The sequence below is a fragment of the Hyaena hyaena genome, unplaced genomic scaffold (genome assembly GCF_003009895.1).
Source record: "Hyaena hyaena isolate Hyena2069 unplaced genomic scaffold, ASM300989v1 scaffold_2156, whole genome shotgun sequence".
NCBI classification, from domain to species: domain Eukaryota; kingdom Metazoa; phylum Chordata; class Mammalia; order Carnivora; family Hyaenidae; genus Hyaena; species Hyaena hyaena.
In genome coordinates this window covers 47,649-72,819 of record NW_024082752.1, presented here as the reverse complement: position 1 = coordinate 72,819, position 25,171 = coordinate 47,649, and the positions used below count along the sequence as shown (strand labels likewise).

The following is a 25,171-nucleotide window of genomic DNA, read 5'->3' as shown; positions in this document are numbered from 1 at the left end:
TTTCTTTTTTTCTTCTTCTTTCTCTTTTCTCTCTTTTTTCCCCAGAACACTGACCTGACTAACTCTGGTCGCCAGCTTGCTTAAACAATCACAACGAGTCCATTCTGTAAATGTAAATTCCACACCTACCGACCTTTTCATCTCTTTCTCTCAGGAGTAATTAGACTATATAATTTCTCTGGACAATTCCAGCATCCTTCTCTCACCTCTCCAACCATATTCCACCCTTTAGCTCTTTGAGAAAAGCTTCTTATCCCTTCTGCCTGTTCATTCTATTCCGATTCTGCCTCATCCCTGCCCTGTCTTCTCTCTCTTTCTCTATGCTCTTCAACCAGCACTGCATACACACGGCTATTTAACTGTAGCTGGGAAATCCAGGTATATGCTTTAAACCGTTCTTTGTCCATCGGTTATCTTCTTTTTTTTTTTTCCTTTTCTTTTCCCCTTTTTTGACCCATTTATGTACTTTATACTCCATATTATTCGCCCTCCCTGCTCCATCTTTTCTCTTAACTTTTTCGTTTTCCCTCTCGCTTTGCATGTTAGTTGAATTAGCCTGTGCGTTTGTGTGCTCCTGCTCCCTGTGTGTTTGTCTGTCTGTTTTCTTTTCCAGGGCTACCTCAAGAAACAAGCTAGAGTGCACAAGGTGGAGAGTCCCAAATATCACTACGAATAGGAAAATAAAATAACCAAGGTCCCAACAAGAGAGACCAGGGGATACCATTCAAAAAACACTCTCTGAAAGGGTAGGCCCTGGAAAGTCAAAGAGCCTTCTTGGATATAGCAGTGCTCATAGAAACAGAGAGAATAATAGGTCTTTAAAACCAACAAGAGCCGGAAAGCTAACTAAAATGACGAAACGAAAGACCTCTCCTCCAAAGAAACTCCAAGAAGAAATGACAGCTAATGAACTGCTCAAAACAGATATCAGCAGCATCACTGAACAAGATTTTAGAATAATAATGGTAAAATTAATAGCTGGGCTTGAAAAAAACATAGGGGACATCAAAGAAACTATGGCTACAGACAGAATGGAAAATAAAAATAGGCATGAAGAATTAAAAAATGCGATAAATGAGATCCATAATAAATTAGAGGCCTCCAATGCACGGATTGAAGAGGCAGAAAGGAGAATAAGTGATTTAGAAGACACCATTATAGAAAAACAAGAAGCTGACAAAAAAAGAGACAAACTGATCCAGGAACAGGAAAGAAGAATTCGAGAGCTCAGCGATACGGTCAAACGCAACAATATCCGTATCATAGGAATCCCAGAAGAGGAAGAGAGAGGGAAAGGTGCTGAAGGAGTCCTGGAACAAATTATAGCAGAGAACTTCCCCGACCTGGGGAAGGAAGTAAATGTGGAAGTACAAGAGGCTCAGAGGACTCCCCTCAGACGTAACCTGAATCGATCTTCTGCACGACATATCATAGTGAAAATGGCCAAATACAAGGACAAAGAGAGAATTTTGAAAGCAGCTAGGGAGAAAAGGGCCCTAACATACAAAGGGAAACCTATCAGAGTGGTGACAGACCTATCTACTGAAACTTGGCAGGCTAGAAAGGAATGGCAGGAAATCTTCAATGTGATGAACAGTAAAAATATGCAGCCAAGAATCCTCTATCCAGCAAGCCTGTCATTCAAAATAGAAGGAGAGATAAAAACCTTTCCAAATAAACAGAAATTGAAAGAATTTGTCACCACGAAGCCAGCCCTACAAGAAATCCTGAGGGGGATGCTCTGAAGGAAAGGTTGCAAGGAACAAAGATACCAGAGACACCACCACAAACATGAACCCTACAAAAGATACAAAGACTCTAAACCCACATATTTCAATAATAACACTGAATGTAAATGGGCTGAATGCTCCAATCAAAAGACATAGGGTAGCAGAATGGATTAAGAAACAAAATCCATCAATATGCTGTCTACAAGAAACTCATTTTAGACGGGAAGATACCTTCAGATTAAAAGTAAGGGGATGGAGAAATATATATCATGCTACAGGAAATCAAAAGAAAGCCGGAGTAGCGATACTTATATCAGACAAACTGGACTTTAAATTAAAGACAATCACAAGAGATGAAGAAGGGCACTACATAATAATTACAGGGTCCATCCATCAGGAAGAACTAACAATCATAAATGTCTACGCACCGAATATGGGAGCACCTAAATATCTAAAACAATTAATCACAAACAGAAACAAGCTTATAGATAAGAATGTGCTAATAGCAGGGGACTTTAATACTCCGCTTACAGCAATGGATAGGTCAACCAGACAGAAAATCACTAAAGAAATAATGGACTTGAAAGACACATTGGACCAGATGGATCTGACGGATATATTTAGAACTTTACATCCTGAGGCCAGGGAATTTACTTTCTTCTCAAGTGCGCATGGCACATTCTCCAAGATAGATCACATACTGGGACATAAAGCAGCCCTCAATAAATATAAAAGAATAGAGATCATACCATGCACACTGTCAGATCACAATGCTTTGAAACTTGAAATCAATTACAGGAAGAAGTCTGGAAAACCGCCAAAAACATGGAGGTTAAAGAACACCCTTCTAAAGAATGAATGGGCCAATCAGGCAATTAGAGAGGAAATTAAAAAATATATGGAAACAAATGAAAATGAAAACACAACAATTCAAAATCTATGGGATGCGGCCAAGGCAGTCCTAAGAGGAAAGTACATTGCTCTCCAGGCCTATTTCAAGAGATTAGAAAAAGCACAAGTCCAAAATCTAACAGCTCACCTAAAGGAGCTAGAGGCAGAGCAACAAGAACGCCCTAAACCCAGTAGAAGAAGAGAAATAGTAAAAATTAGAGCAGAAATAAACAACATAGAGACCAAAGAAACAATTGAACAGATCAATGAAACCAAGAGTTGGTTTTTTGAAAAAGTAAACAAAATTGACAAACCTCTAGCCAGGCTTATCAAAAAGAAAAGAGAGAGCACCCAAATAGACAAAATTATGAATGAAAATGGACTTATTACAACCAACCCCTCAGAAATACAAGCAATTATCAGGGAATACTATGAAAAATTATATGCCAACAAATTGGACAACTTAGAAGAAATGGACAAATTCCTAAACACACACTCACTACCAAAATTCACACGGGAAGAAATAGAAAACCTGAACAGACCCATAACGAGTGAAGAAATCGAATCAGTGATCAAAAATCTCCCAACAAATAAGAGCCCTGGACCTGATGGTTTCCCTGGGGAATTCTACCAGACATTTAAAACAGAATTAATCCCAATTCTTCTCAAGCTATTCCAAAAAATAGAAGTCGAAGGAAAACTCCCGGACTCATTTTATGAAGCCAGCATCACTCTGATTCCCAAGCCAGACAGAGATCCAACAAAAAAAGAGAACTATAGGCCAATATCCTTGATGAATACGGATGCAAAAATTCTCAACAAGATCCTTGCAAATCGAATCCAGCAGCATATCAAAAGAATCATCCACCAAGATCAAGTGGGATTCATTCCTGGGTTACAGGGCTGGTTCAACATTCGCAAATCAATCAATGTGATCCATCATATCAATAAAAGAAAAGATAAAAACCATATGATCCTGTCAATAGATGCAGAAAAAGCATTTGACAAAATACAGCATCCCTTCTTAATAAAGACTCTCGAGAAAGTTGGGATAGAAGGAACCTACTTAAACATCATCAAAGCCATCTATGAGAAGCCTTCAGCTAACATCATCCTCAACGGGGAAAAACTGAGAGCTTTCCCCCTGAGATCAGGAACACGACAGGGATGTCCACTCTCACCACTGTTGTTTAACATAGTGCTGGAAGTCCTAGCATCAGCCATCAGACAACAAAAGGAAATCAAAGGCATCAGAATTGGCAAAGAGGAAGTCAAACTTTCACTCTTCGCAGATGACATGATACTCTACATAGAAAACCCGACAGACTCCACCAGAAGCCTACTAGAACTGATCCAAGAATTCAGCCAAGTTGCAGGGTACAAAATCAACGTACAGAAATCGGTTGCATTTTTATACACCAATAATGAAGCAACAGAAAGAGAAATCAAGAAACTGATCCCATTCACAATTGCACAAAAAACCATAAAATACCTCGGAATAAACCTAACCAAGGATACAAGAGATCTGTATGATGAAAACTATAGAAAACTTATGAAGGAAATTGAAGAAGACACAAAGAAATGGAAAAACATTCCATGCTCATGGATAGGAAGAATAAATATAGTTAAGATGTCATTACTACCTAAAGCACTCTACACATTCAATGCAATTCCAATCAAAATTGCACCAGCATACTTCTCAAAACTAGAACAAACTATCCAAAAATTTGTATGGAACCACAAAAGACCCCGAATAGCCAAAGTAATACTGAAAAATAAAACCAAAACGGGAGGTATCACCATCCCAGACTTCAGCCTCTACTACAAAGCTGTCATCCTCAAGACAGTATGGTATTGGCACAAAAACAGACACATAGACCAATGGAACAGAATTGAGAACTCAGAAGTGGACCCAAAAGTATACAGCCAACTGATCTTTGACAAAGCAGGAAAGAATATCCAATGGAAAAAAGACAGCCTTTTTAACAGATGGTGTTGGGAGAACTGGACAGCAACATGCAGAAGAATGAAACTAGATCATTTTCTCACACCATGCACAAAAATCAACTCAAAATGGATAAAGGACCTGAACGTGAGACAGGAAACTATCAACACCCTAGAGGAGAAAGCAGGAAACAACCTCCTTGACCTCCACCGCAGCAACTTCTTACTTGACACATCCCCAAAAGCAAGGGAATCAAGAGCAAAAATAAACTGTTGGGACCTCATCAAGATTAAAAGCTTCTGCACAGCCAAGGAAACAACCCAGAAAATTAATAGGCAACCAACGGAATGGGAAAAGATAGTTGCAAATGACATATCAGATAAAGGGTTAATATCCAGAATCTATAAGGAACTCACCAAACTACACGCCCGAAAAACAAACAACCCAGTGAAGAAATGGGCAGAAGACATGAACAGACACTTCTCCAAAGAGGACATCCAGATGGCCAACAGACACATGAAACGATGCTCAGCATCCCTCCTCATCAGGGAAATACAAATCAAAACCACACTGAGATACCACCTCACGCCAGTCAGAGTGGCTAAAATGAGCAAATCAGAGAACTCTAGATGCTGGCGAGGATGTGGAGAAACGGGCACCCTCCTGCACTGTTGGTGGGAATGTAAACTGGTACAGCCCCTCTGGAAAACAGTGTGGAGGTTCCTCAGGAAACTAACAATAGAACTCCCTTATGACCCAGCAATAGCACTGCTAGGAATTTACCCAAGGGATACAGAAATGCTGAGGCATAGGAGCACATGTACCCCAATGTTCATAGCAGCACTCTCCACAATAGCTAAAACATGGAAAGAGCCTAAGTGTCCATCAACAGATGAATGGATCAAGAAGATGTGGTTTATCTATACCATGGAATACTACATGGCAATGAGAAACAATGAAATCTGGCCATGTGTAGCAACATGGATGGACCTTGAGGGTGTTATGCTGAGCGAAATAAGTCAGGCAGAGAAGGACAAATATCATATGTTTGCACGTATAGGAGGACTAGGAGGAACTTGATGGAGGAACAAGGGGGAGAAGAAGGGCGGAAATGGTGGGGGAAAGGGAGAGAGGCAAACCATGAGAGACTCTTGAATGCTGACAAAAACTGAGGACTGATGGATGTGGGGGGGACGGGGGGATGGGCATAGAGGAGGACACTTATGGGTATGAGCACTGAGTGTTATGTGGAAACTAATTTGACACTAAACTATTTTAAAAAAAAAAAAAAGATTTTGCTAGAAAATAAAAAAGAATGCTGATAAAAAAAAAGAAATGAGAAGTAACATTCTAGAAATTATTTTAAAAATGTGGAATGAGTTAAACATTACATTTGTCACAGATGAAAAGAAAATTTGTGACCCGCAGGATGCAGCTAAGGAAGTACCTACAAATAGAAATCAGAGGGATCCATAGATGGGAAGTATGAGGGGAGATTATGGTAAATGAGGACACAATGTGACAATAGGACATATCCAACTGAGGTTCGTGAAGAATAACACAAAGAAAGGAAGACAACACAAAGTGATCATGGTCAAGATCATTTTCAGAAATGACGGAAGAACAAATCCTGAGAATCAGGAAACATCATTAGGAAGCTCAGCACAGGAAAGGCAAAAATAAATCCACTCCAAAGGACATTAAAACAAACATTCAGAACTTTCATAACAAAGTCCTTAAAACAACTAGAGAGAAGCACATAACACATCCAAAGAATGGTGATTTGTCAGGCAGTGAACTTCTCACCAGTGATTGTTGAAATGGCATGACAGTACCAAATTATGTGCTGAAGGAAAAGAACAGTCCTATCCCAAAGAATAAGGATGAAAGAAAGATGTGATTCAGATGAAAGTATAAAAATAAAACATAAAAAGTTAAAAACACAGAATGTATTCAGAAAGACAGAATGCAACACAGGAACAAAAGTTGAGCTGAAACGTTGATTCAATGTCAACAGGTTGGATGATTAACGCTCCCAAACTGGTAATCATGAATTCAGAGATGGTCCAAAAAGTGGGTATACCTGAAATATTGGATGACAGTCACATGTCACGTGACTGGAAGTTCAAGTAGTCTAAGCTCCTTATTTTGCACGAAGAGTGGGCAGTACCATGGACTCCAATGAGCAACTCTGCCCTCAGAAAAGAAAGGAGATTGGGTAGATAGAGACTGCCCACTTGTAAATCCCCCAGTGAATCCAGAGTATGTGGAGGTCTTTAGCTTAAGGCAACATACTTATTATCATCTATCAAAAGTTGTAACAAGTTAGCACAAGTTGAGTGGATTCAAAACGCCAATAATTTCTTCTGTTCTACTAGAGGTCAGAAGTCGAAAATAGATCCTAGAGATCCACCCATCTAATCAAAAATAATCTTCTCACCTCAAGGTCCTTAATTGAAGAACATCTGCAAAGTCCTTTGGACCTTATAAGGTAACGCTACAGGTTCTGGGGAGAAGTTAGGGGCATCTTGGGGTCATGCATCATCCAGCCTATAACAGCTAAAATGAAAATGTGTTCCACGCAATGACAGATGTAGAGTCACATAAACAAATATTACACTATATTGACTACACTCTGGGATAGCACAGTTCCAAGACACACTGTTGGCTTCTCCATGAAGACAATATACATCTATTCTATACACCTGACCATCAAGACTTGGGAAAAATTTTTAAAAATTTTGACTACTTATATTCTGGAGCTTTGGCCAGAAAAAGGACTGTATTCTCCATGCCTCTCTGACACATGTGTGTCTGAGGTAGCAATTGAAATGTACTGAATGTAGGAAGGATTGGATATATCTTCAATGTGGGTACAACTGAACAGAAATCTTAAACAAGCAAAACACAGCTTGATTCTATTCCCAGGCAGGAAGAAATCAATGTCATTGTCCCAAACTGTTTCTTCTCCATCTCTGACAATAAAAATCCTCCTAAGTAGAGATGTCTGAACTGAAAGTAGGGAGTGACAAAGGAAGTAAGCATGGCATTTGCTGTCTACAAACGGAGAGATGAGAGATACAAGCGGATCCAAGTCCATGTCCAGACTACGGCGAGGATGCAAGTTGTCTTTCCCCTCAGGAAGATATTCATTTCAGCCATGTAAGAAAAACCGAGAGACTCGAGGGATGTCTCTAAAAGGACAAGTAAGCGAAAGTGCAAGGGTATCAGAACAGGACCATGTTTACAAAGATGGAGGCAAAGGAAGTGTCACCGCTCTCTGAGAAGTGGCAAGACAAATTCAGTCTGCTCCTGGGAAGATGAGCTCAGTTGATCATCATGTGGGCAGAGGTCTGACAACCAGTGTGAAATGGACCAGCAAGGACCAGATAGCGTCTCTAAGGAGGAACCGGTAGATTTCACTTTTTTCTTGAAGAGAGGTGTCAGCTCCTCAGGAGATGCCCTCTAATGGGGGAAGAAGGGATAGTGATCTGATAAAGATCCTTAGGTTTTCTGTCCAACAACCTCCTACCCTCAAAAACACACAGGAGTCTTTATTCCATCCCACCCACAACTAGACTCATCAAAGTGTGCCCTCACGTTTACACTGATTAACACTCCTCCCTTCATTCCCCATTCTCTGCTCCCAGTTCCTTACACTTCCAGACACACTGCTAAGCTCTGATCCTCACTGAGTCAACCTTCACATCTCATTGGGAAGCATTTGCATTCTTCACGTTTGCATTCTCTAACCTCATTCCTTAGATACCACCATCTCTAACTCACACAGATCACATCACTCTTCTAGAACCTTGTATTTCCCATTAAGAAGTCACGAAGCCAACCCAATCCTATGCCATCTTCGAAACCTCCTCTCTTCCGACTCCCTCAGGTCCCTCATGCAGTTGCACAATCTAGGAGTTCATAGGAGGACTCGCATCTCTCCATAACATGGGCACTTTCCATCACTTTCATGGTCTCAGCAACTCTCACAAAATCACCCAGGTTCAGAGAGTCCCGCATAAAGCAACTAGAAATTATGGAACTACTTGGACGTCAGTAGTCTAGGACACACAGATCACTCATGGTACAGAGAAGATGTACTGGCGGCACAAAGTGAGAATTATGCTGCCTGTCACCCAACACTTCACACGCTACCTTCTCATACAATGGCCGTGTCACCTCTGCACCCTCTACGTAAAATTGTTGAAGAAACGTGACAGACACATCCACACATCGGACTGTGCTCATCAAACCTGGTACACATACTAGCTCTCTGAAAAATATACCACCACCTCTGACGTGTCCCTTCCTTACCCCAACGGGACCTACCAGACACTCCGGTCACCCAAGAGACAAAGTGGATGTATTTCGTGAAGGTGTCACAGGCCTCACTGCAGTTTTTAAACGTGAGAAGAGACTTAATATTGAGTGATTTTATCAGGGACAAAAATTTACCAATTTATTTACCGAAAGGCCAATGGAAATTGAGGAGGAAGGAAAACTAACTGGTGATTTCCGTCATATATGGAAACCACGGTAGAGGTAGAGGTGATCCAGGAAATAAGCATATTTTAGCAGGAAAATAACCAACAACCTAGAACTCAACTGTAAATTGGGAAGGTTTTAAGGTAGACTATAAGTTTGGTAAGTGTAGATGCCACAGTTGGTCAGAACAGTGCGTGGGGCATGTGGGAAAAGTAACACCAATAACAGGACCAAAAGAGAGCTGAGCCATTTAGCGGTCAGGGGAGCTGTGTCCATCATTGAGAGGTGGGGTGTGAAGTCCGCCTTGGGGATCCTCCTGGAGTGTCCACGTGCGGCACAGCTACACAGCAGGGCCCTCATGGGAGGACCCACGAGAGCCGGTATCTGGAAGGGGAGGCTAAGGACCAGCAGAGGAAGTCAGGCAGTTCTTTCTTGTCCATTCGAAACCTCCCAGGAAGCAGCAGGACTCACAATCGTAAACCACAACTGGCACACTGCACCCCTTTACCGACACACATCCTCCAAATTTCCTCTTGTGGTAAACAGAGGAACAATAACAAATAATATGGGCACCTGATCGTGTACCAGGGAAGAACTGGTGCGCAGATACATGCAGAAAACAGCATACGGCTCTCACAGGGAATCAGAGACTTCATTCCAACAGATGTTTTCATAGACCTCAATTTTAGGACCTTGAACAGAAACTAGACTAGAATCGTTGTGATGATAAGTGCCATGTGTTTGATTCGACATGGTATCTCTTGAGTGTTTAGCGAAAGCAAAAAATACCTGATTTTCCTTCTCTTTCCCAGAAGTCTTAAAATCACATGAAGGCTCATCACGATCTGGACCCTCTAAATTGGTCCAATTCCACAAGCAGAGGGAAGAGGATTCAGGCTCAAGAGACATCTGTGTCTCTTCTCCAGACAAGCTCATTCACAGCGGTAAGTGGTGGGGGAGAGTAGGAGATGAGGGGGATTCAGGCATGGTGGTGAGGCAGCATGGTAGCCAAAAATTGGGATTGAGCTCCTTTGCTCAGCAATGGCCATGAACGAACCCTCTCGCAAGGACTGCCCAGGGTCTCTGTTTCTTGTTAGGGGGCAACAATATACCATGTCAGCATCCCTGTTTTCTTTGGTAGAAGCTCTTAAAGGATCTGAATGGGAAGAGTACAAATCTAAGAGAAAAGTAGAAGTATATATAAAGAAGAGTCTGTGAAGTCTTAATTTTACCATCTCTAGCACCGGGGTTCCCAGGGAATCGTGAAAATAGATTTTATTTTTCTAAACATTATCTGTCTGTCTATCTATCTATCTGTCTATCTATCTATCTATCTATCTATCCATCCATCTATCCATCTATCCATCTATCTATCTATTTTTCTGTCTGTCTATCTATCCACCCACCGACCCATCCATCCATGCGTCCATCCATGCATCCATCCATCTGTCCTTCTTCACCGTGTGTGTGTGTGTGTGTGTGTGTGTGTGTGCGCGTGTGTGTAGATAGAAAGCTATCCATATGTGAGTAGATAGATTTAGATGCAGAGGTCTTCATATAACGTGGACCCCACATTGTCTAAGTGCACAATTTTCCATGAAGAAAATCAAGCTAATAATATCCAACTTTAGTGACTGCAAACTGTTTCCAGGCATGGTTCTTACTCAGCGTCAGTATTGTCTACACATTTCCAGAAATATCACATACAAGGTACTCAATATCAAGGGCATCCACCATAAACACAATTTTCATCATTATTATTTACTTCTTTTTCTAGTAAGTGACATTTACAAAGGTCAACTCCCCTTAAAGTTGTCGAGTTTCCAACCAGAAAGTCACCTCCATTTTTTTTGAGAGCACATCTCATGTTTGGTAATATGTGTGACTTATAAGGTCCACTAAGTGTGTGTCTTGTGAATTGACAAATTCTGGAAAATGCCACATCTCAGTGTTTGGTATGGTTTGGTTTTAGGACCCCAGAAAACACCACCTCACTGTGTTGGGGTGTGTGTGTGTGTGTGTGTGTGTGTGTGTGTGTGTGTGTGTGTTTATTCCATTCCCCAGAAGACAGGAAATGTCAAGAGGTTTTGCCTCCTCCTGAGTCATGTGTGGTGGTCCCTGGTTGCATCCATGCAGTGGAAGATAAGTCCTCTGCTGCAGAATTCTTTTCCTGGACCTCCTCTGCAAACACGCTCATTCCTGCTGATGGGGAAGGTAAGGAAAACGAAGAGGTGGGGTCTGAGTACGGACAGGAGGTAGAGCTGAGCTGCTTGGCCCAAGCCCTACTTATTTGACTCTCCCCTCAAACGCAGAAAAGGGTTTCAGGGCAGAGGCACTGGACTGAAGCCCCTGTAGAGGAACAGAGAGAGGGAGAGATAAGATAAGACACAGCTCCTCATATGAACACTGGGACATCTGTGCTTCCCATAGAGCACAGTGCTGGTGTGGGCATTTCATCAGAACCTTCCCCCTCAGATGAGCATGAGCTCGGATCCTCACGCACACTCCCTCATCTGTATCCCTTCCCGCCAGGTATGGTCCCGTTTCTCTTTCCTTTGACTTTTTCTCCCAAACTTACTGCCTTCAGTCCTCATTAACCTTCCTGTGTTCTAGTAGCATGGTGTTGGTACGCCCCGGTACCTTCCTTCCTTCACACAGTCTCACCCACTTACACACTAATCCCGTAAGTAAATTATGTCCTCTCACCCATACAACCTGTTTGAACTCCCTCATGCAAACTGCAGCAAACTCATAGACCATGGAGGGGATGCACTTTCATATACTGCCTTTCTGGTCCTGATGCCGCTTGACCCACAAGGACGTCAGCCCCTCCAAAAGCCACACATTCTGAGAGCCTAGTTCACTTCTGCTAACACTTGATGTCGTATTGACTCAACAGCAAGAACAGGCAATGCTCCCGTACTTGTTCACATGTACCGTCGCACCGTGGAACACACAGGCACACATTCATCCGCCATTGCCTTTTACCAGTGTGGAAAACACTCACCGGAGATGTCCCCAAACCCACATACAACTCCACAAGACGCACCACACCCTCATCTTCCCAGTGACACCAGCTGCACACCTCCAAGAAAACATACTACTCCCCACATTCTGAATATCACGTGTGTATATGCTTCTGCTCCCCGTATCCACACAAGAATGGTCTTGTGGCCATCTTAAGTCCTGCCGACATCACGTACTTATGCTCCCTATGTTTGGAATGTTCTTGCCTAGAAACACTTCAGTGCCATCAAGAAATAACCTGTCTTGGATTCCACGATAATTTGGAGAGTTCTCCCCCCTTTCCACCAGCCTCCTTCTCATTCCATCCCATCGGGAATCCTAAACCCTCTTTATCCTCAGAACACCCCAAAGGAGAGAGGCTCATGAGAGTATTTTACCTGCGTGTCCACCGGAAAAGGGGGGTGGCTGTCCTGTGTGAGGGCAAGAACAGACTGGAGCCGGCCTCAAAGAAGAGAAAAATGGAAGAACTGACCATTTCTGAAATAAGTTCTCCCAAAACCGACCTCTCTTGTCCGTATACAGAAGAACTCCTGAGTGACAGTGACTCCAGCTGGAACAACGAAGCCCAGGAGGAAAGGCAGGAGGTTGAGAGTCCAACAGAGCTTCCCCCTCTAGAGGGATGTTCCATGGCCATGCCGCCCGAGTGGCTGCTGGCCCCAGAAAGCGGTTTCAAGTGTATGGCCTGCTGCCGGGTCTTCCCCACCTTAGAGGCCCTCAAGCAGCATGTGCAGAATGGAGTCAGTGAGGGCTTTAGCTGCCGCGTTTTCCACGTAGCCATGACGTGGCTGGAGAACAAGCAGAAGACGGTCGAGAGGAAGACGGAAGAGGAAGAAAAAGGAGGGCAGGAAGATAACACACAGATACCAGGAGAAAAACCATTTTGGCTTAAAGAATTATTAAAGAGATTATTTTTCGGCTGCTTTCGAGGGAGGAAGTAGAATAGACCACACTCTGCTGAGGCGGCTTTATCCTGCCCAAACAACCCCAGTCCCCAAGGTTTTTTATTTACACCCACCCCGTCCCCACCGCTATCACCACACCACCAGGAGGAGCAGAGAGCCATTTTCAGGTCTACCCAGGGTTCTCCCGACAAGGGGAGAACATGCTTTCCCTCACATGCCCGCCCACACAGTTACTTGCCTGGGGCGCTGTACTCATTATGGAGACAGGAAAAGCTAGTGCACAATTGAATCCAAAAGCAGAGAAAACCCACCCCTTTGGCTTTCATGTGCTTATGCACATGCAGGTGTACACACACTTCTTCTACGGTGACAGTTGAAAGGATGGAACGTGTCACAAACCATCAGAGACCATCAAATATATGCACCCCAGGGCGTTCCAAAAATCAGACTACCATCAAGGTTCATAGTTTGAAACACACAAAAGCTACCAATTTCTGAGCAAGCTAGTTTGCATGTTGAATGGTTTGCATGTCACTGAACACTTGTACATTTATAAAGATAAATCTTCATTTTTTTTTCTCCTCTGCCATCTTCAATCATAGTGACACATACCCAGAAAATAATTTAAAAAGCGTTCGTCAGAGTTCATGAGGCCATACGAGGGACATTTCAATAGTGCCACTTTCAGACGGTGGTGTCCATAATTTGTAGCTTTTGTACTTCTGATAGTGTTCAAACTGAAAACTGCCCTATGTATGTATATACATATAGGTGTCCCAAATCCCATAGGGCAGTTTTCAGTTTTAATAATATCAAAAAGTGCAACAAAAGCTACTAATTATAAACACCACCATCTGAAAGTGGCACTATTTGAATGTCCCTCCTATGGCCTCATGAATTGTGAACTGTCACTAGCACTTTTTAAATTTGTGTGTATGTGTGTGTGTCCCTCTGATTGAAGATGGCAGATGACAAAGGAAATGAAAATTTATCTTTGAAATTGTACAATGAATGTGTTAAGTGCCATGCAAATATAGCATACACACGTTTCATATATATGATATACATGCATATATGCCTAGAAACACATGGAAATATATACATGTATATATCATCTCTATATCCATGGTTATCTTGAAACTATTTTTTATGTCCATCGCCCGTATGGCTATATGTGTAAAAGAAGTGTCGTGTACCTCAGTGTCCTAGAAAAGATCGATTATAGTTGCTTTTGGTTTCATCTGCCTAGTTCTTTTTTCCACTTCCTTTGATAAGAGGCTCTACTTTCTGTCCACAAATATATAGGCAAGTAAGTCAGACTTCCCTTAAGAAAGCAAAGTCCTTAATTCACTACTTGGCTTCCATGATTCACCCTCGGAAGAATCATCAGTCTGGGTTGGAGAAATCTTTACCAATAGCTTGGACAATGAAAATAGAGGAGCTAGAGACTGGGCAGTTGGGAATCTTTTGCCTGCAACTGAAGAAAGATATAGGAGCCTCTACGACTGGCCTTTCTTCAGTTCCTCCTTTTTGGAAGACCTGGCTGTTTGAACTATTAGTTTAATATGCTAAGCATCCCCACTAACCCTTCAATAAAGGCTTGTTTGGTCCCATTAGCCTGAGTCATTTACTTTGTCACCTAATGTACCTTAATGGATGCAAATTAACTTGACCATGATCATTTCTCCCATTTCAATAGTTGAACCCATATGGCCTAGAAATCACTCCTACAGTATCCTCCCCTTCTGATTTTATACTTCAACAGGAAGGGATACGCTTCTACTCCAGATGTCCACTTGATTTCTTAGAAAAGTGCATGACAACTATTTGGGTGTATAAAAACAACTGGGCCTCAAATTTCGTCAAACTGGACTAAATTTCATACCACCACTTAGCTAATTTCTATGCTGAGTCAGTGCTGTCGTTTAAAAAATGGAGATCATTTCATGTGTCTGTCGGCCATCTGGATGTCCTCTTTGGAGAAGTGTCTGTTCAGGTCTTCTGCCCATCTCTTCACTGGATTCTTTGTTTTTTTGGGTGTGGAGTTTGGTGAGAGCCTTATAGATTTTGGATAGTAGCGCTTGATCTGATGTGTCATTTGCAACTATCTTTTCCCATTCCATCAGCTGCCTCTTCGTTTTATGGATTGTTTCCTTTGCCGTGCAGAAACTTTTGATCTTGATTAGGTCCCAATAGTTCAATTTTGTTCTTGATTCCCTTGCCTGTGGTGATGTGTCAAGGAATTTACCCCAGGGATACAGGAGTGCTGATGCATAGGGGCACATCTTCCCCAATGTTCCTAGCAACACTCTCAATAATAGCCAAAACATGGAAGGAGCCTAAGTGTCCATCAACTGACAAATGGATCAAGAAGATGTGGTTCATCTGTACAATGGAATCCTAGATGGCAATGAGAAAGGATGAAATCTGGCTATTGGTAGCAACATGGATGGAACCTGAGGGTGTTATGCTCAGCGATAGAAGTCATGTAGAGAAGGACAGGATACCATATGTTTGCAGGTATAGGTGGGTTAGGAGGAACTTAATGGAGGACCATGGGGGAGAAAAAGGGGAAAAATAGATGGAGAGCGGAAGGGAAGCAAACCATGAGAGACTCTTGAATGCTGACAACAAACTGAGGGATGGTGAGGGAGAGGGGAAGGGGGGTGATGGGCATGGAGGAGGGCACTTGTTGGGATGAGCACTGTTTGTTCTATGGAAAACAACTGACAAGAAACTATTTAAGAAAAAAAATGGATATCATAATACCTAAAGTAATAGCAATTGTGAGGAGAGGAATATACAGGTAAAAGCATCCAACTTAGGTATTCAAAATAAAATTTCATACATTTTTGGTAATTATTTCCTTTACCTTTGATGATCAGTGGTTTGACTTTGATGTGTCTGGGTAGGAATTGGTTGTTGTTGTTTATATTGTTTGAGATATGCTGAGCTTCTTAAGAACGTTGAAGTATTTTTTGAAGTTTCTTTTTTCCTTTCTGAGAGAAAGAGAGTGGGGGAGGGGCAGAGAGATAGGGAGAGAGAGCGAGGGAGGGAGAGAATCCCAAGCAGTCTCCCTGAGTTAGGGCTCAAACCCACAGACCATGAGATCATGACCTGAGCCGAAATCAAGAGTTGGACTCTTGACCAACTGAGCCACCCGGACGCCCCTAAAAACTCTTTTAGTTTTCATATAAATATAAATTCACCAGAAGTTGCACCAAGACTCCAGAGTGGTCCTGTGTACCTGTCAGCCCGCTTCCTTCAACTTCATTGTAGTGTATTACCAAACAGAGGAAATTGATCGGAACACTACAATAAACTATCCTGCAGACCATAGTAAGATGCACCTGTTTTTACAGAGAGTTAGCTTTTGTAGATTTTACATGGAACTCTCTGACATTTTATCCCATGTATAGAGTTATATACACATCATTGCAGTCAAGATACAGAAATGCTCTGTTACCCCCAACCACTTCTCACAGGCTGCTCTTCATCCCACAGCTAACCTTATACTCAATGGTTAAAACAAAACAAAACAAAACAAAAACAAAAACACTGAGAGATTTGCCTCTAATATCAGGAACAAGACAAGGATTCCCACTCTCCTTTTATCAACATAGTAATGGAAGTCCTAGCCACAGCAATTCAGACAAACAAAAAGAAACAAGTCATTTGTAATGTTAGGAAGAAATAAAACTTTCACTCTTTGCAGATGATATGATACTATATATAGAAAGCCCTAAAGACACTACTAAAGAAACTACTAGAACTCATAAATGAATTCAATAAAGTCACAAGATACAAATTAATAAACAGTAACCTGTGGCATTTGTATACAGCAATAATGAAGCAGCAGAAAGAGAAAGCAAGAAATTGATCCCATTGGCAATTGTACTTAAAACCATAAAATGCCTAGGAATCAACTTAACCAAAGCTATAAAAGATCTGTATGCTGAAAACTATAGAAACCTTATGAAAAAAGTTGAAGAAGACACAAAGAAATGGAAAATTAATCCATGCTCATGGATTGGAAGAACAAATATTGTTAAAATGTTGATATTAACGAAGACAATCTACATATTCAATATTCTCTGAAAATAACACCAGCATCCTTCACAGAGCTGAAAGAGACACTTCTAAAATATTGGATGGCACCAGAAAATACCCCAAATAGGTAAAGTAATGTTAGAAAACCAAACCAAACCTGGAGGCATCCCAATTCTGTACTTAAATCTGCATTCCAAAGCTGTGGCCATCAAGACATTATGTTACTTACACAAAAATGGACACATAGATCAATGGAACAGAATAGAGGACTCAGAAATGTATCCACAGACATATGGCCAACTAATCTTTGACAAAGCAGGATAGAATACACACTGGATAAAAGGCAGTGTCTTCAGTAAATGGTGTTGGGAAAATCAGACTGATATCAAACCATGAGAGACTCTTGAATGCTGAGAAACAAACTGAGGACTGATGGATGTGGGGAGAGTGGGAAGATGGGCATGGAGGAGGGCACTTGTGGGGATGAGCACTGGGTGTTATATGGAAACCAATTTGACAATAAACTGTAAAAAAAAAAAAAAGAATGAAAGTGGACCACTTTCTTAACCATATATAAAAATAAATTCAATGGGGCGCCTGGGTGGCTTAGTCGGTTAAGTGTCCGACTTTCGCTTAGGTCAAGATCTCGCGGTTTGTGGGTTCCGGCCCCGCATCAGGCTCTGTGCTGACTGCCAGCTCAGAGCCTGGAGCCTGTTTCAGATTCTGTATCTCCCTCTCTCTCTGACCCTTCCCTGCTCAAGCTCTCTCTCTCTCTCTCCTAGAAATAAATAAAACATTAAAAATTAAAAAAAAAAATAAATTCAAAATGGATGAAAGACGTAACTGTGAGACAGGAAACTTTCAAAGTCCTACAGGAGGAAACAGGCAACACTTCTTTGACCTCAGCTGCAGTCACTTCCTACGAGACAAGTGTCCGGAGGCAAGGAAATCAAAAGAAAACATGAACTTTTGGGACCTCATTAAGATAAAAAGCTTCCGAACAGCAAAGGAAACAATCAAAACTAAAAGGCATCCAATGGAATGGGAGAAGATACTTTCAAATGACAGATCAGATAAAGGGTTAGTATTCGAAATCAATAAAGAACTTATCAAACTCAACACCCCAGAAAAACCCAAATAATCCAGATCCAAACAAATGGACAGATGTGAACACTTTTCCAAAGAAGATATCCAGATGACTAACAGACACATGGAAAAATGTTCAACATCACTCATCAGGAAAATACAAACCAAAGCCACAATGAGATACCACCTCACACCTGTCAGAAGAGCTAAAATTAACAACACAGGGAGGAAAAAACACAGATGTTAGTGAGGATGTAGGAAAAGGGGAACACTTTTGTACTGTAGGTGTCAATGCAATCGGGTACAGCTACTCTGGGAAACATGGGGATTCCTCAAAAAATTAAAAATAGAATTACCCTATGACCTAGCAATTGTACTTGTAAGTATTTATACAAAGGACACAAAAATGCTGATTCAAAGGTGCACATGTACCCCAATGTTTATAGCAGTACTATCAACAATAGTCAATCATGGAAAGAGCCCAAATTTCCATTGAGTGATGATGAGTGGATAAATAACATGTGACCACACACACACACACACACACACACACAGGAATATTACTCTGTGATCACAAAGAATGAAGTCTTTCCATTTGCAACAATGTAGATAGAAGTCGATTGTATTATGCCAAGTGAAATAAGTCAGCCAGAGAAAGGTAAATGGGATGTTTCACTCCTATGTGGAATTTAAGAAACAAAACAGATCAACATAAGGGAAGGGAAGGAAAAATAAGATAAAAAGAGAGAGGCAGGCAAGAGACTCGTAAATTCAGAGAGCAAACTGAGGATGGCTGGAGAGGTGTTAGTGGGGAGATGGGCTAAATGGGTGACGGGCATTAAGGAAGGCACTTGTCATGATGAGCACTGGGGGTTGCATGGAAGTGGTTAGTCACTAAATTCTATTCCTGAAACCATTCTTATACTGTATGTTAATTAACATGGATTTAAATAAAATTTAACAATTAAAAAGAAAAAATCTAGCTTTTCTAAAACATAATTTATAGCAAATAATAATTAAAATATTGTCGCTGTGACATTGCCCCCCATTTGGTTTCCAGTTTCATTTTCTTCCTTGATTTGTGAAAAAAGAGGTAAATTCTCAGTAGAGCAAACTAATCTTCTATTATTCTTCTGCTACTTAAATAAAAATGGTAGTAATACACCAAAAAAACCACCCCAAACTATTAAATCTTTTCATATGCATTGACATGGTAGGAACCAGAGAGTATTGGGCTAAATGAAATAAATCAGAGAAAGACAAAAAAACATATGAGTTCACTTGTATGTGGAATTTAAGAGAAAAATCAAATGAGCAAAGGGGAAAAAAAAAAAAAGAAAGGGAGCAAAACCAAGAAAGAGACTTTTAACGATAGATAAAAAACTGATGGGTACCAGAGAGGAGGTGGGGGAGGATGGGTTATACAGGTGATGTAGATTAAGGAGGGCACTTGTGATGAGCACTGGGTGTTGTGTCACTGCTGAATTCTGTACACCTGAAACTAACATTACACTTTAAGTTAATTAACTGAAATTTTAATAAAAACCGTAGTAAAAGGAATTACCATATGATCTAGTAATTCCACCACTGGGTATTTACTTCAAGATTATGAAAAAATGTATTTCAAAAGATACATGTACCCCTCTGTTTATTGCAGCATTATTTACAATAGCCAAAATGTGGAAGCCACGCAAGGGCTCATTGATAAATGAGTGAATAAAGAAGAGGTTGTCTGTCTGTCTATCTACACCCCCCCCTGCACACACACACACACACACACACACACACACACACACACACACACTGGAATATTGCTGAGACACTGAAAAAAATTTTGCCATTTGCAACAACATGAATTTAAGACATAAAAGAACCAATGAAGAATGAGACAAACGAAGAAAGAGACTCTGAAATACAGAGAAATGGTGCTTACTAGAAGGTAGGTGGTTGGATGGATGAGTGAAAGAGGTTCAGGGGACTAATAATACAGTTATGGTGATGAGCACTCTGTGAGGTACGGAGGTGCTGAATCACTCGATTGTACACCTGAAACCAATATAACACCGTATTTTAACTCTACTGGAATTAAAGAAATAACTATAAGAAAAAACATTCTTCCATTGCCTACTTTGCACGTGTCAGTGGATAATTTTTATATATTATATGGAAAAACCAAAAGAGAAGAGATTTTAGCTGAGAGTTTTTCAGAACTCATGAAAGATCTCCAGCCACCCAACGAGAATTAAAAAAAAAAAGTCTATGGTCCCTTTGTTTGAGTCTCTCAAAATTCCTTTGTTGAAACCTTACCCCTGAGGTGACAGTATTAGGAGGAGGGGTTACTGGGAGGTGATTAAGTCACGAAAGTGGAGCCCTCGTGAATGAGGTTAGTGTGCTCATCAAAGAGGCCTGAGAAGTTTCCTTGCCTCTCCCACCATGTGACATTACGTAGAAAATTCTGAGAAATAAGTGTTGCTTATGAGCCATCCAGTTGATGACATTTTTGTTAGTTCCCCAAATGGATGAAGACAAAGAGGAAATTTTAGTCGTGTCAGATCCAAGGAGATTTACATCGAGACACTTCATGGTGCAACTTCAAACCCTTGAAGACAAAAAGATCATTTTAGAAACAGACAAAAACATCTTTCAAAAGTAGCATTGAGACTGAGAAGGGACTTCCCAGCAGCCACAGTTGGAGCCTAAAGACAGAGAAGCCGTCTGCCTTGTGATGAAATAAGTAACTATCACTCAATCAACAAATTCCTGGTATTTCAAGAGTATGACCCAAAGAAAAGTGTTTCCAGAAAACAAAATACAGACACAGCTGGAGGATTTTTGAATGCTGAATTTCCATCTGAGCAGGAAGATTTAAAGAATAGGAAGGATAGGGCAAGACTAACGAGGAAAATTGGAAGGAAATTTAATTAAGTACTGGCTACTTGAACACATGATCATCTATTATAGGGATCCAATTAAAAAAAAACAATGAACACATATTCCAACAATAAATATAAGTCACATGGGATTCAAGAAGATAACATTGAGTTAATTATTCATTTTGCAATTTCTTGGCTAAGAAGCACATTTATCAACAGGTTGTATCACTTGGAAATTAGTACAGGATGAATGTATGCTACTTAAGTGGAATTTAAATAAAAACTACAAGAGAAGAAAACAGTACAGATGAGTAGAAATGTTTAAATTAAAATAAAATCTTGGGGCACCTGGGTGGCTCAGTCAGTTGAGCATCCGACTTGGGTCCATGTGATCTCCTAGTTAGCGGTTTCAAGCCCCATGTCAGGCTCTAGGTGGACTACTCAGAGCCTGGAGCCTGCTTCTGATTCTGTGTGTGTCTCTCTCTGCTCCTGCTCTGCTTGCTTACTCTCTTTCTCTCTCTCTCAAATATAAAATAAATACATCGATAATCATTAAAAAAATAAGTAAACTCTTCATATCCAAAAAATGTAAGAACTGAGTGGAGGGAGAAACACAGATTAGATGTGACATAAAGAAACAGGAATTACATGATATGTAGAATTCCTGTTGATTGCTGTCTATGAGAAAAGATAATCATATTAGAACCTTATTTTTAATGATTATTTATTTTTGAGAGAGGGAGAGAGAGAAATAAAGAAGGCGTGCACACGGGGAGGGGCAGAGAGAGGGAGGGATGAGGAGAAGCCCAAGCAGGCTCCGCGCTGTCAGAGCAGAGGCCTGATCTAGGGCTCAAACCCACACATTGTGAGATTATGACCTGAGGCGAATTTGTGAGTGGTATGCTTATCTGACTGAGCCACCCAGGAGCCCCTAGAACTTTAAATGATGCAGCTGTTTAAAATATACTGTTTCTAATACTGACCTAGAAGATATGAAAATGTAGAAAACAGGAAAGAAATAACAGTAGAAAAAAATAGTTCTTGCGGAAGCACAGTAACTACTGTCGAAGAGGTTTCTACTTCCACTCAGATGATGTAACTGCCAGGAAAAAAAAAAGTGAACTGAAGCTAGAGGAAATCCCTGTCTCCTGGGAAATAAGCCACCACAAGTATGGGGCCCGGGGGGGGGGGGGGCTGTAGATCAAGTTAGCTTATCAGCAAACCAGGAGTGAAGGACTGCGGGGGAGGGGCTTGGGGACTATTCTCCCTCAGGGTCATGGTCCATTAACACAGAACACATTTCTGTGAGCGAGGCAGTTTATAAATAAGAGAAGTTATTTTTCACAGTACTGGCGACTGGAAGACCCAGATCAAGATGCTGGCATGGCCCCCAATGTAAGCTATAGACTTCTTCTATCTTTACCAGAGAGAAGGGAGGAGTTACCTCTGCAGGGCGTCTTGTATAAAGGAACTAATCTCATACATAAGGGCTCTGCCCTCATCACCTAATCGCATCCCAAAGTCCCAATCCCTTTGGGCATTAGGTTTTCAATAGATGAATTTAGCGGGGTGTGGGACACAGAAACACACACACACACACACACATTCATACCATCCCACCAGTTAACTACAACTACTGAAAGGGTTTCAAGTAGCTTCAATGGGCAGAAAATATATGGTAGTGGATTTTGATGTAGCATAAAGAATTTTCATACTGTCCAAATCTGATTACGGAAGAGAATTCTTTGGGAGTACATTAGTCCTCTCGTATGCAGGGTTTTGTTTCCCACAGTTTCAGTTAATCCACAGTGAACAGCGGTCGCAAAGCAGAAGATCCTTTTTCGGGCTTACTATCAAGAAGTCAATGGTATATGAGTGCTAGGTCACAGCGCCTGTGTCATGAACCTACCTTCATCTCATCACAAAGGCACTTTGTTATGTCACGTCAACACAAAAGGGAGGCGTGCAGTCACGGAAGATATTTTGAGAGTGAGTTGGGGAGACCACTTCACACAATTTTATCATAGCTTATTATAACTTTTGTCTTTTATGATCAGTTATTGCTAATCTCTTACTGTGTCTACTTTATAAATCAAACTTTATTCTGTGTATGTTGATGAAAAAACATAATATATGTAGAATTTGGTACTATCCAAGTTTCAGGCATCCACTGGGGGCTGGATGTCTTCGAACGTACTCCCTGCAGAACAAGAAGCATTAGTAAAATGAGCTCCTGATTAACAGGGGTCTTACTCGGGGTAATCATTTGGAAGAATAATCAAAGGTGATTTTATATTTTGGCAATTATGTGTACAATCAGGCTGAGCATTGTGTATTCATCTGGCTAACACGTTAGGTACACACCAAATACAAAGATGGCAGGCCATAGTAAGCACACACGTGCATCTTAATTTTTTTTAAACTACACACACACACACACACACACACAGTGCACACAAAGAGAAAAAGAGGCAAAGGGTGAGCAAGGGAAAGAGAGAACAAACCCAATATGGGTTCTTTGAGAAAAAGCCAGATTCAGAGGAAGATCACTTTTGGGGCCAAATGATTAATTGCATGCTCATGACTAGTATTGTAAAAGATTATTTACTTTTCTGGCAAACGTCCAAAGTTGACGAACTTCCCAGCCGAATGTTTTCCATGACATAAAGGATTTCATTTTTGTGTAGTGTATTGTACATGTGAGAGAATGACGTTCAGAACTTTCACTAGAAATCGCTTCCCTAGTATCCCTGCCAAGGAAAACTCCTGGGTTTTCTGCATAACCATATCAAATGCATCTATCTTTGTTTTCCTATCTATAGGTCTATGCATCTCGATATATTATTCACTACATATGGCTGCTACTCCTTCATCCTGTTGAATGGCAACTAATGTATTTTATATAATCAATACTGATCACAGAGTCTTGGGGCACTCGAATGTAAATGTTCCTGTGAGTAAGGGAGACATCAAGAGAGTGCAATGAAAACACTTCTTAGAATTTCAGACTCTCAATTTCTAAGGATGGGGGATTCTAAGAGGAGATCTGTGTTGGCCATTGCAGATCCAATTCTATTGTGGCACTAGAGTAATGACTTAGAAAAATGGAAACGTACACACCTGTGTTCTCCTCAACAATGCGTGTCAACATGAAAACCATGCATTCCTGGTTACTTGCAAAGGAAAATCTAGAACTGGACATACACTGTAGCATCAGAAGGAACCACTCCTGAAGCAAGGTTACAGGAATTCTATTTTATAAGTGAATCTCCCATACTATCAGGTTGACAATGTTAGACTGATACATTTTAACCTGAACAAAGAAATGTTAGAACAAATGTAGGGTTTTAGGAATTATCTACTCACCTTGTAGCATTTTCTTTTGACTACCGTGGGACAAAATTGGAGAAGGTAAACCATAGAGTTCTGATGGGTGCAGAAGTTAGCTTGCTTGTTTGACCTCATTTTTTCATAGAAAAACAAATCTTTCCAAGAGAGACCGTTCCAACCACCTGTTGGGTTAGGTATTCTTTTTCAAAGGAAAATAGATCCCCTAATAACCAGAGCATATCTCCAAGAAAGAAGCTGTTTCCCATTAAGGGTGGTTCTCCAATCTGGCAACGTCTTCGTTTCCTAGTTTCTAAATTGCTCCACAGGAAACAGGTCCTCTTCATTTCACTCTCTCCCTAATGTGCTCAACCTCTGTCATCCTCTCAAAGAGCCCTGTCCTCATTCTATAGAGGAAAAAGTCCAACAAGGAAAACATTTTCTCAAAAGGAGCCCCATGGATGGGCTGGGGCACCGCAGAGATGAGGTACAGTTACTCTCAAATGGTTCTTCGTCTTCAAAGGACGGGGGAAGAGCAAAGACAACATTTCCTTCAAGAACGATGCTCGGTCTTCGGTCTTTGTCTGAACAGCTTCCATCACCCCCTCTTCGGGAAGACGTGGAGAATATGTAATCCACAGTGGCACTGAAACGGACTCCCTGCTATGACCTAGAGCTCGAACTCATTCTTGAGGTGTGATTTTCAGTTGCATTCAACTGTCTTTGAGGACACTGTATTTTCTATCTGAGAATTTCTAGTACCAAAGAGTGCCCAGAGCCATTAACTGAAACAGAACTGATTGAAGGTGGCAAATCCTTGAATACAGAGTCAAAGAGGTGCACAACTGAGTG

At 41.1% G+C, this 25,171-nt stretch overlaps 1 protein-coding gene across 1 annotated transcript in view; it reads left to right on the top strand.

The window, feature by feature from the left end:
- The window catches only part of LOC120227247 (protein FAM170A-like), a 31,433-nt gene extending 16,834 nt beyond the window's left edge, over positions 1–14,599 (top strand). The window contains exons 5-7 of the mRNA XM_039225391.1: positions 9,867–9,998; positions 11,119–11,268; positions 12,292–14,599. Coding sequence (XP_039081322.1) covers positions 9,867–9,998; positions 11,119–11,268; positions 12,292–13,019 — 1,010 coding nt within the window. The 3' untranslated portion in view covers positions 13,020–14,599. The remainder of the gene's footprint in view (positions 1–9,866; positions 9,999–11,118; positions 11,269–12,291) is intronic.
- Positions 14,600–25,171: the final 10,572 nt, after the last annotated feature.